Source organism: Copidosoma floridanum, unplaced genomic scaffold (assembly GCF_036245765.1).
Source record: "Copidosoma floridanum isolate Cflo_tuat_1 unplaced genomic scaffold, Cflo_Japanese_pri ptg000021l, whole genome shotgun sequence".
NCBI lineage: Eukaryota > Metazoa > Arthropoda > Insecta > Hymenoptera > Encyrtidae > Copidosoma > Copidosoma floridanum.
The window spans coordinates 30,640,557-30,653,656 of NW_028321898.1; the positions used below are offsets into that span (position 1 = coordinate 30,640,557).

Genomic DNA, 13,100 nt, shown 5'->3' on the forward strand with positions numbered 1-13,100 from the left:
GTACAAGAGAGACGAGGCTGGTTTTATCGTACGAATGCGTTACGGGGGTGTAGTGTAGTTTCGTAGATGGTCCCAATAACAATCTAAACTCTATATTATATGCTCATCAAAGGGTGTACTTCTCGGTAAAAAAAAAAAAAAAAAAAACGAAAACGCGGAAGGGACATTAATCTAGACCACGGCGTTAAGTCGCTCGAGGCTTGATTATTTATGCTCGCGCGCACCGATGGTGGAAAAAAAAAAAAAAGAAAAAAAAAGATTCCTTTCCAGCGCTCCGACGAAACGTAATTTTTCACGGGTCGCGCGACAGTCTCTCTTTATCTGTTGCGTGCCCTTTTATTAAAATTCATACGCATGAACGCCGAGGGATGAACGCAGTTTAGAGATGATGTACAGCTTCGGCGATTGTTGCACCCGGACCCAAAACGTTATATTTTTTTTTTTTCGTTCATCTCCCTCTTCTTCGTTCTTCCAGGAGTCGCGATAATAAATATACTTATCTTTGCGCGATGTGCGCAGGACCAAGTCAATCTTCATGTACCAAAATATCCTACTGCAAAGATAAATAAATAAAAATCCGGAAATCCCGGTTTTTCTGCAAGAAAAAAAATAAAAGGGGGGCTGCGCATTGAAAATGGCCCCAAAGAGCCCCGGCACTGACAATAGCGACGCTTACGCAGTGAAATTCACACACCCCATCGGTCGGTCGCGCTATCGACACGCATAGTTACACAATACCTACATCACGCGGGGTGTACGTATATGTGTAGGCACAATGAGAGAAATAAGCTGCAGCGCATAGGCAAGGCGCGCGCGTAAAATCCATTTATTCAGGGGCGAGCCGCAGGGGCCATTCTTTAAACGGTCCTCTCGCGTCTATATACACGGCGCACCCGCAGAGTTTTACAAGATGCGCCACATGCCCGCGCCCCACAATATTCTTCGTGCTGATGTTGTTATGATTTCGTTGCGCGGGGGATATATGTGTTGGAAAACCGGGCCCCTCTCGTTCTTTCGGTGTTTAAGGGACCACTCGCCGCGCGGTGTCCCGTGTGCCCCTCGGATGACGGAGATTTTATGGGTGTCGACGCGCGCGGACCACGTATATATACATACACGCACATCTCATTGTCGGTAGCGACAAATATTTAACATAATTCACGCCTCTCTCTTTTTCTCTTTCTTTTCTTTTCTTTTCTCTCCCTCCCACTGTACCTGCACGCATTTTTTGGCCCAGGCAAGTTTTTGAGTTCCCAGCACCCATACGATTCCGCAATCTAGGGCTCATTTTTGTGAAAAGTTGTTAATAAAAAAATTAAAAATTATCGATGTTTAAAGCTAGCAATTTTCGGCGCATCTAGTCGAGATCGTTATACCCGGGAAAGGAATGAGATCTCTCTCTTTTTCATCGCACCCAACGGGCCGTATAAAAAAAAAAAAAAAAAAAAAAAAGTCCCCTCGGTACAAACACACGCCGATGAGCAGATGATTCCCCGAGTCAATGGGCCCCAAACCAAATCCGTCGGATTAAGAGCCAACTTATCGATCCCCTCTTCACGCTCTGGTTTTTTTTTTTTTTCCTTCGCCCCTCGTTCAATCGAAAGCTCATTATACTCGTTGTTTGCGGCTGTGATGAAAACGCGAGAAGACGTTTTGGCCGGGACAAGTGTACCAACCAACCCCCCCTCGCTCCATTTTTCATTGTGATTTGGGGGAAGAAAGAAGAAGAAAAAAATCTGTTTACGCGCGTACAATGCACACTTACCAAGATCGCGTTGTATTTTAGGTTTGCGATTTACCGGTTGATCGCTTGGTGGCTTTTCGGAACATCTGTAATAGATTTCACGACCGGCTGCTTGTATACTATCGAGGGGGATCCGCCGAAGCTATTCTTTTTTTATTATTAAGAAAGAAAAAAACGTACACCGAACAAATTCCCAACTACGTGCAGTCTCGTACTACGCACAGTGGGGATAAAGAAGTATCCCGTGTACGTCGTTCCGTGCGAATGCATCCGCGAATAAAACAGCATCAACACGTTCGCAGACACGTACGATACAGGAGGAGGCGCGAGAAGCGCCACGGGATATATTATATTCGCAGGCGAAAAAAAAAAAAAAAAAAGGGCCGAGAGGAGTCGTCGTCCGTAGCGGGGTGCTCGAGAGCCTCCCGTACATATAATTAATGACGGGCCTATTACAACTCGCCGATGTATACATATATATGTACGCGCGTATAACATATATGAAAAATACACCACCAATAGCTCAATTGCAGGGGCCACCCGTCGATTTTTCTCGCGTCTCATTCCCACCGTGCGACCATACACACGTGATTCCCGGCTGATAGGAATATAAGGACACCATGTAGACGTGTGAGAAAATAAGACGACGCTTCGCTCTCGAGTAGTTTTTGTTTTTTTTGTTTTTTTTTTGTTTTTTGGAAAAAAATAGTCATAACCAGTGCCCAGAAGGGGTGGTTTTTTTTTTTCTTTAATAAACGGTACAAACACGAGAATCGTTTTTGCAAAGACGCCGCCGTGCCGCTGATAAGGGAAAATACAATCCGCTCCAACTCGAGACAGATATATATTTAATTATACCCTCGCTCACAATCGGGGGCCGCGGACGATAAGAGCGCACACTCGGCGATCTGTAATGTACACGCGCTGTATATAGGGAGGCGAGTGCGCGTTTGGAGACGAATTCGCGGAGAAACAGTATAACGCGTAGCGGGACGGAAGGGAGAAAAACGAAATATATGCAAATGTGCGCGCGCGTGGAGACACCGAGCCGAGACTCCCCGACACGGCTACTGCATTAACCGGAGAGCAAATATTATCTCCACCGATATCCTTCTTCTCCGGCTCTCATCTCCCCGTTGCACACACATATATATATATATGTATGTATACCTATAATCTGTCTCGAAATATATATATACATGTTGCCTTGTCCTATACCATGACTTTCTCAAAAATGTAGATATCCTATATGCTATAAATAAATAATGTTGGCGATGAATGAAAAAAAGAAGGAAAGAAAAGAAATGAATTGTTTGTGTTACAGGATGTTCGGCATGATGAAGCGGTGCGCGCGCTGCCGGGCGGCCATCCTCGCCACGGAGCTGGTGATGCGGGCGCGGGAGCTCGTCTTCCACGTGCGGTGTTTCTCGTGCGCCGCGTGCTCGGTGCCCCTGACAAAGGGCGATCACTTTGGTATGCGCGAGGGCACGGTCCTCTGCCGCATGCACTACGAGCTCGGGGCCGAGATGCACCCCTCCCAGTCGCCACCCGTGCCCGTCTACCCCCCAGGGCCCCACTACCCCGGCCAAAGCTTCCCCTCGCCCGAGTTCCTCCACCACCACCACCACCACCCGATACACCAGCCCGCTGCACCGCATCAGCCCCAACAGCAGCCCCAACAGCAGCAGCAACAGCCGCAGCACAGCCCGGCGAGCTTGCAGCCCGCAACCCCCTCGGGGGCGGGCATGCCCGAGCACGCGACCGGAGTCGGCTCGCCGCCAAAGATGTACTTCAACGGGGCGTCGAGCGTCGGGGCCGCGACCGCGGTGACTGTGTCGGCCGCCGTTGCTGCGGTGCCCGCGCCCAGGCAGAAGGGCCGGCCCAGGAAGAGGAAGCCCAAGGACCTCGAGGCTATGACCGCTAGCCTGGGTGAGTCATGTTAGTGACGATTTTCCTTTTTTTTCGTTTGTTTCCATAGATTATTCCAAAGAGATACAGGACGCGGGTAAAAAGAGCCGGCGATAAGGGAGTGGGTGAAAATCGCGGATTCAGATCGCGGGACGTGCCGGTGATTTATGGGGACGCGTATAGGCGTGCGCTGTTTGCCACCGAAGCCCGATAAAATTTGTCCGGCCGGTATAAATCCAGGCCAGGGGGGGAAGGTGAGGATGTTGGTCGCCGTGGTGCGTGGGCAGGTGAGCTGTGCGCGCGTGTGGATGTTACCATAGGAGGAGAGTGAGAGGGGAGAAGGCGACGCGAAATAAAAGAGGAGTTTGCGAGGGAAGGAGCGTGAGAACGTGACTGCCATACTCATTTTGGCTCCCTGTATGTATATAGCTCTTTGGGGCGTTTTCGAGCTCGTTGAGTGAACGGATAAGGGCGCTTTTTTCCCTATAAATTAGATTTTCCATTTTTTTTTTTTTTTTTTTTTCATTTACGCATGCAAGCATATATATATATAAGGGGATGGGAAGAGTGGAAAACTTTTCTGGATTCCTTTCTTAGGAGTCGCACGAATCCATAAATCTGCGTTGCCGTTGCACCTGTGTTACAAGTACGTGATGCATACACGCGCGTCCAAGTAAATCAAAGCATGAAATACACGTGGAAATTGTACATATCTAGCCCCCCGGCTGTATAGGCACTCAATATACACGACGGTATGCTATGTGTATACGCGCCCCAAGTTTTTATATCGCCCCTTCTTATGGGTGCGATTTAAGTACAACGTTTGATCTACGCGGGAGATACGGCACCACCACTACTGTGTATACGTAACTATCGGCCGAGATCTTCTCGCGACTCTCGATTGCTCAATTATACGCGTTTTAATCGGCAACGCTATACACTTATGTAGCTGGGTGGGGGAGGGAGGGGCACTATAGTTCACAACTTGAGCACATTTTCTCAGAGGTGAAAAAAAAAAAACGCTACTCATTATATATTTTAAAGGCTTTGTAAAAAATACACAATCGATACGGAATCGCATGATCTTGTTCATGAGCGCAATAAAGTAGTTTTTGGCCAAACGATGGTGGGTAGCGGTACTTCCAAGCAACCGATTGGGTTTTTAAATTAATCCGTGGGGCAAAGTTTGTCAGACTCCTCCTCCACCGTGATGTATCGATATTGAAAATATCACGTGAAAAATCGCTCAAATAACGAAAGCATTGTAAAACAGGTGAAAAATGGCCACAGTGGATATAATATACATTAAACGTTACAGTCGTAGTAGTGATGGGAATAAGAAAGGTGTAGCCGGAGAGAGGCCGGGAATATCGCGGTATTATTCATTAATCACGGGCTACCGGTATATATATATAATAATATACTGGGGGATATAGCTTGTTTACCTGCATAAATAATTCATCGGATCGACGGCGGAGAAATAAAGAAAAACGGCCTTTTAGCTACCGGTATAACATAGGGTGTACAACACACGGAGAAGGAAAGACATAAGTCAATTTCGAGGCGACTGCACCGAGGCATCTGATAAAAGCCTCGCGCACACACACGCGCGCAAGATGAATGAATCTCTTCTCCGCCGGGAAGAGAATGAGCCGGAGAGAGAGAGAGAGAGAGACGTACAATGAGAATCAAAGCACTGCACGCGGCAATTATCGACAGTTTCTCGCGTGTGTGCGAATCCACGTGCATATATACATATACGCGTCAGTCTTTCCTGCACTGCTCGTTGTCGGGGTATATGTATCGTGCCGGCGGACTATTTGCCTCCTAGACTCGTAATTGGTCTTGTAAACGTTGTCTCCTCTGTTATATATACATACCATCACCGCTGTACTGTATACTTACCTACTCATGCCCATTCTTCCCCCCTTCTTCCTTTTCTCTTCTCTTTTGCTTTAATCCACACGCACACACACATACACCTGTGCGTGCCTTGTTACACCAACGCTTGCACCTCACCAAAGCCATCGGAGCAGCTATATATGTGTGTGTGTGTGTGCACTCGCGGGGGCTAATGAGTCGCGATACGCATCGAGAATTACCGTCGTCGCATCAAGTCGTTGTACTCTGTATACATATACGTATATACATATGTGACCTGCAAGCTTTTATACATACATGCAAGTCGAGGAGAGAGTGGTTGCGCATCGGTTGTTTGTATGCGTGTGCGTAAACGCGTGATTTCTCGTGTCGATCGCTTGTACAGGTACTTTCTTTCTTTCTTTTTTTTTTTTCCCCCGTTTCTGCCTCTCAAGGTGATGAAACTTTCGTGTGTGTGGTCGCGCGCCTTGTAACATTAGTTTTTCTCCTTTTTTTCTTTTAACGTTAGCATAAAATTTCCATACACGAATCGAAAGATAAACCGAGTTCAAAGTATACATGTAGGTAAGCGTATCTAAACAAAGATAATCCAACTAGTGCAGGTGTATACATTATATTATACAAATCATGAGTAAAATATGTAGATGAAGATAGAATTACCACGCAAAGGGAATTGAGCATTGGTGGGATTTTTTGTTCGATTGTTGCAGATTTGAACGCGGACTACATAGACATGCCGTTCGGACGGGGGGGTCCGGGTACGCCGGGCATGCCGGGCTCGAACAGCCGGACCAAGCGGATGCGCACGAGCTTCAAGCACCACCAGCTGAGGACGATGAAGAGCTACTTTGCCATCAATCACAATCCCGATGCCAAGGACCTCAAACAACTGTCCCAGAAGACCGGCCTGCCCAAGCGAGTGCTGCAGGTGAGCAATTTATATATATATGGTTTTTTTGTTTTTCTGGCATGCCCATACTTTTTGCACCCTGTAACTTACTCTCGGGGATGGCAGTGTCGAAAAGTGTTTTTTTTTTTTTTTTTTTTTTTTTTTTTCATGATAAGATAGTTGTGACTCACCGTTTGTGAAGATCCAACGAAGAATAAAGTAGCTCGACATTTATCTGAAAAAAAAAAAAAAAAATCATTGCCCTGGTAAACTAACTTCCACAATAAAAAAACCACGATAGAGTGAGAAAGAGAGGATCGCGAGGTCGAAAAACGCAGCGGAGCGCGCCTAATTGGGCGTATATACGCGGTGCTCGCACGTGCAGCTTTTGTTTATATACACCGTACCGTCAGCGGAAAGAAAAAAAAAAAAAGAAAAGAAAAGTCGTCACCATCGCGTATACATCCCCATAAAGGGTGCAAGCATCATCGATATATAACCGCGCCCGAGATAGAAGAAAGGGGTGTTGGGCGTAAAAATATATATCCCCCCCCACCCCCCGCGCCTACAAAAGCACACATGTATATAATCCGCCTCCAATTAGCGCGGGTCCGACGCTTCGGGCTCGTCTAGCTCTTATTTCTCAAAAGCCGACGGTCGCGCGCCTCCGCGATATTTCCGTCGACGGCTCGTCTCGTCGGTTTCTCTCCCTCTAGCCTCCCCCTTTTTACAAACCCCCTTCTCGCACTTCGTCAATCCGAGGAGAGAAAAGACCGCTATCGCCCGGTCGGGCTCACCTACACGTGCCGCGCCCATAAATCAGCCGCTCGCTCGCGCCACCAGAGCGATTTTAGCGCGTGTACCCGCGCTCCTTTAATTGTCCCTCTTCGCGAGAACCGCCTTATTCGTTGTACACTTACACATACGCTTATTCCCTCTCCCCCTCTTATTTCTGCTTCCACTTGGGGCACACACGCGCTCACATGGTATATGTCCACGCGGCTTGTGATACGTATATATACGTGTATATATACCTCGGCTCGAGCGCGCGTTTGCCCCAATTATCCACACGCGTCATAAGTATATACATATGTGCCTGTGTGTGGTGTAACGGCGATCGCTTTTTTTTTTACCCCCCCTTCCTTGCCGCTCGTGGTAGACGTATCATCGGAGAGCCGCCGTAGGTCCGGAGATCAAAGCGAGCCACACACAAGTATCGCTTTGTACGATGGGGGTTTTTCGGGCCGATGCTTTTCTCCGAGAAATCCGCGAGCGCGTTTGGTCTTTCCTTCTTTTTTTTTTCACCCCCTCGCTCTCGTACACACAGTCCGCGGGAAATAACAGCTTTTGCCGATAACTATCTGCTAATCGGTTCTTAAGATTCCCTCTCGACTCGCACCGTGTGTATACACTTATAATAATTTTCGGCCTGCAATTTTACACCAATCTCTCCTGCACGTACGTCGCGCAAAAAAACACGACACAGCGAGCAGTTGGGAGGAACGCAAGCACACACGCGTGTACGTACACATACACGTGTCACCGGCAGAAAAACTTGTTTCACAATAGCTGCCATTGCTTCTTTACCCGATCTATATGCGCTTATTGTATATATACGTGTATCAGCAGAAAAGTCCTCTTTCCGCGCTTTCTCTCCTCCGTTGGTACAACCTGTACTGTGTGTGCATAATATATATACCTTTCTCCTCCTATACGTACTCAAGACAGCGACGAGCCCGCCCGTCTTGTTTTTTTGGCAAGGATCGCGTCCCCTCCCCTCACTTATTCTGTCTCGACACCCCCGCTCTACAGCTCCTTGAATCCTGAGAGCTCCCGTACACTTGTTCGGGCCGGATGTCAAATCATCTTTTCCAATAGCACGAGCAATCTTTGATATTCCCCGGGGTTCAAAATATATACCTATATACACCTGGTGCATGCGAGTTCGACAAGTACGTGTGTATATTTTCTCCTCTTTCACGGACTGAAATTTCAGGGGCTACGGTAGCAGCGATCGAGAGACACAAAATCGCATATATATATATATGTAGAGACGGCGGCGGTGGTGGTAAAAAAAGGAAGCGAGAGAGAGGAAAAGGGCCATTGTATTCGTCGTCGCGTGGAGGAGGAGGTGAAGCAGTGAGGGGGAAAGAAAAAAAAGAAAAAAAAGTACTGGCATAGGGAGATAGAAAGAGAGTCTTGGGGGCCGCGCCATCTTGCCTGATATTGATCGCAAGACTCGCTTGTACGTACACCTATGTGTACGTTGTATACCTGTATGCGAGCGCGCGTGGGTACATTATATATACGAGTGCGCTGGGAGTTTCCTCTTTGCTTTCTCGGGTTCCGCGAGACCGAGGCTCTTCTTCCTTCTTCTCCGCCGAACTACCCTGGTATAGAAACGTTACTACATAATATAAGCTGGCTAGAAACTCGTCAACATATGTTATAAGCCCATTTACGCATGTACATTGACGAGTTTCTACCCAGTTTATGTAGTAATTTTCTATACCAGGGTAGAGGGGAAACATTTTTTAAAATGACGATTCATCTGCCCACCCCCTTTTCTTTCGTTTACTCTAATCACCATATCATGACTTCCAAAGCACTATTTTACCCATTAAAAGCTGTCCTCGTTCTCACGTATGGGAGCTTACCTTCGTGTATACAAATACTGCCACTTCTCGCCACTTAACAGTCAAACCCACCATTGTGTACGCGAATACAACGAAATTATTCATCAGTTCTCGATAAACCTCCCTTTTCCATTTGTACCTATATATGCATATTACATAAAAATACGCACCACACCGACCCACGCACGCGATGATCCCTCCAACATATACGTATATGTATCATAGCGACCCCTCGCTTTTGTCCGCTATATACGCAGCATCGCTATCATCCCCGGTACATCTACACACAATATGTGCACAATAAAATAAAATAGGGGTGGGGGTGGGGGGGGGGAGAATCCACGATGGAGGAGGAGGAGCAACTATCTCCAAAATGGCGACCACTCGAGGGGGAAGATAACTACGACTACTACTTCTATGACTGCCGGTGTTACGCGATCTTTTATTCGATTTCTCTCTCCCCGCGTGCGTGTCTCTTATTCGATGGAGTAAAGGAGAGAAGGGAGGGGGAGAGGAGTAAAAGGATACATGTACATATATGTACACAGGCTCCGCTGTTGCGCCGGCGTGATGGAACAATGCTCCCTTTCCCTCCTCCCTCTATATATACATATGTATACGGTGCACGAAGAAGCCGCGATAAGATGGAGCTCGAGGAGGATTCAAGAGAAAGGGGAGATTCCCTTCTCGATACTTGTGCTTCTTCCCCGGGCATACCCTCTGTATATGTGTATATATATGTGTACCTTTTATCTGTCTCCAGCGCACAACTCTCTCTCTCTCTCTCTCTCTCTCCTTTTATCCCCTTCTTTCTTTCTTTCTTCGGATTTTTTTTTGTTTTTTGTTTTTTAAGCTCGCGCTCGCGGCTTCCCCAATGTATATTCCCCGAGATTTGCATACGCCCGGCTACTGTACCATAAAACTCTGTATATTATCTCCTGTATACGTGATACACGGTGGAGTGTAGATATAAATATATATGTACACGTTGCAAGGGCGTGGACATTTGTAATGCATACGATACGCAGCACGCGCGGGATGCGCTTTATTTTTCCTCGCCAATGTAAAATCACACACTAGCCAGATTTCACTTGGTCCCTTGTACCCAACATTATTTATTTGCATGTAGTAATGATAAATGTATACCCAACAAATGTTGAGCGACGATTGACCTATAAATGGGATATATGTTTGTGTGTCCCCGAATTAGGTGTGGTTCCAGAACGCAAGGGCCAAGTGGCGGCGGATGGTCCTCAAGCAGGAGGGCAAGTCGGACAAGTGCGGCCCGGGGGGTGTCCTCGGGCCTGGTGGAGTCGACTCGGGCAGCCTCAGCGAGCTCGACATGTACGGCAGCAGTGCCGGCAGCGGTGGGCCCCCCATGAGTCCGCCCTTCGTCCTCGGCGGCTCTCACAGTCCTGCCTCGCTGGGCTCCTTGGATTGCGCGTGATTGTTCACCTGGAACAGGTTTGCGGTGCAACGGTGATGACGATGAAACGCAAACTATTTCTTTCGCATCGTCTTGGTGAATCTAAATTTTTTTTTATTTTTTTTTTTTTTTACATTTTGTTGTTTAACATTGATTTCCGTTGCACTCTGTTCCCTGTGTGATTTTCGCGGGTAAACCAACGATGGCCAACTTTATTTATACTGTACGATATATACATACATATATTTTACGATGTACACCTCGCACGTACGATTGGCGATTTTTTTTTTTTTTTTTTTTTTCCTTCGTTATATAAGTTATCATGTCAATGATCGCAAGTTGGATTTTTAGCGTTTCGTGAGTTTTGTGATAAGTGCTGGGGTGCGCGTGGTGTGTGCGGACCGGGGGGAGAGCAAAACTATTTCGATTCGGTCGTGCGTGTCGGTAGTGGAAGAAACTTCGATTCCAAAATAATATTCTTCGATTACCTTGTGAATAATAATGAAATTGTTTCGTTTCGACGACGGTATAATGATTCGCGTCAGTAATGACCAATTTAAATAATATCGCTGTACAGTAAATTAGAAATTACGTGCATCGATTAATTGTATACATGCAAAAAATGGGATTTTTCTTTTCTTTTGAATTATGAATTTTCGTCAACTAGTTGTTACCGACGTAGCGTTTTAGGTACGAAATACTTTTGCGTTTATCAAGTCGTTGATTGAAGGGATCTACATTGTGAATTGAATGTCTTTCCGACATATCGGACACGGATCGTTACAGATACGTCCATTAACGTACCTATATAGTCAAGCGAGTTGGTTGCTTAGCAATTCACCCACGGGTGTATCCGAAAGCTCCGATCTCTGCATTTTACGGGCACGATTGGTGTTTATTATTGAGTTATTGGGGTAACGATACGATGATGTATTTCGACTCTGCTCGTGTAGGACTAAAACATTATTTATCCGCTTATTTATTGCAAAGAAATCCCGTAGCGTAGAGAGTACAGCGCGACAAACGAGTCGATGACACCCCTTCTACGCGAACATCGTCGAAACTGAATCGATGCGCGTGTGTATCACCGCATGGCGGGAAAAAAAATAAGGCTAACCTTCGAGGCATTGTACTGTACTATACACAAACATTATAAATATGATAATATTATGATGTACCTATGTGACAAGCGTCGAACGAGGAACGTATTTATTATAAAGTGGGAGCACCTGGACAGTGTTGATCTAGGGATAAATACATTAATGGTAATTAACAATAATAATAAAATAATATGTACAGCCTATACGTGTGTGTGTGTGGGTGTGTGGGATAAACAACACGATCCAGAAGTGCTCGAGCGCGTGGAGATATGTTAACGGAGCTATACGTATATTACGTACGGATAATTTGGGAGTTTGCGCGGCCTCGTGGAGTTACCTCAAAGAGGAAAGCTCCCCATACTCGGCTCTTTGAGGCTGACGTGAGTTATTTGACGAGGTCCTGTAATTATTTCAGAATATTATTTTCAAGTGGAAATGATGAGAGTGGATGTAACGTGTGTGCGCGAGGGCGTACCTGTCTTTGACTCGATAGTGATTTTTATTTAATCGAAAATTTAAAAGTTCCCCGGCATGGTGAAAAATCACGATCATTACAATGACAGTGTTGGCTCTCTCGAGTTTGTAAATAGTAAAAAATTGTGAAAATGAATGAATCGATGCAAAAAAGGAAGAAAAAACAATCAAGTCGCAAGAATATAAAAAATGTTGTCAATACACCACTGGAGGCGATGAAAACGGACGTTCCTCTCGACTCGATTTTTTCCAAGGCACTGGGGCGCAGCCCCACTGGAAAACGGGGGGCTGTGCCTCTTGTGACGGCCGACGAGAAAAACCGGACGAAGGAATCAGCGACAGCGTCGTGTTCTACATTGCAATACTGATATTAAAACAATAGCGCAGGTATAAACGAAACCAGATAATTTGACCCTCGAGCTTCGTCATTTTGTTTTTCGTCGCCGCGTTAGATATTACGTTAACTACCGATCCTCGCTCCTTTCCCCTTCTGTATATCAACTAACTAATAATTTCCGTATACTGTAATGGCGAGACGAAAGAGCGTCGTCGCGAGGAAGCAAGCAAAAACTGTTAGCCGGATGATGGTGATTGTTTTTCTCTTTTCATCCTCTTTTTACTCTTCATCAAATATATTTTCACAATCCACGAGACTCTCTGTGTTTTTCTTCAGAAACCCTCTTCCAACAACCATCAAATGCATCATCATTACTACGACGATAGCGAAAAACCACATGGCACACGAGCACACGTGAAAAAAAAAAGGTAAGTGTACGGAAATCAAAAAATTCCGGGTAAGGAAAAAAAAGCGTAAAAATAATATGAAAATGGAAAAAAAAAGCACCGCAATTTTCTCCGACCCCAAAATCACTCTCTCGTGCATGAACCACAAGTGCGTGCAGCACGATTCCCGAGCAATCAGAAACCTCCCGGATGCCTTCCCCTCCTCATTAGAGCCCCAATCACCGCGCTCCAATTTCTATGGAGCCACTGCATCGGGAGTCCCCGCGTATCGCGCTCACGGGTATATAATACATATACG

At 46.2% G+C, this 13,100-nt stretch overlaps 1 protein-coding gene across 5 annotated transcripts in view; it reads left to right on the forward strand.

The window, feature by feature from the left end:
* The window catches only part of LOC106647744 (protein apterous-like), a 32,245-nt gene extending 19,534 nt beyond the window's left edge, over positions 1-12,711 (forward strand). For 3 of the 5 annotated variants that reach the window (XM_014364269.3, XM_089594516.1, XM_089594514.1), the window contains 3 exons: positions 3,069-3,682; positions 6,244-6,461; positions 10,269-12,711. In XM_014364269.3, the coding sequence (XP_014219755.2) occupies positions 3,069-3,682; positions 6,244-6,461; positions 10,269-10,505 (1,069 nt within the window). In that variant the 3' untranslated portion in view covers positions 10,506-12,711. The remainder of the gene's footprint in view (positions 1-3,068; positions 3,683-6,243; positions 6,462-10,268) is intronic. The other 2 variants (XM_089594517.1, XM_089594518.1) reach the window with 1 other exon arrangement.
* The last annotated feature ends 389 nt before the right edge of the window (positions 12,712-13,100 follow it).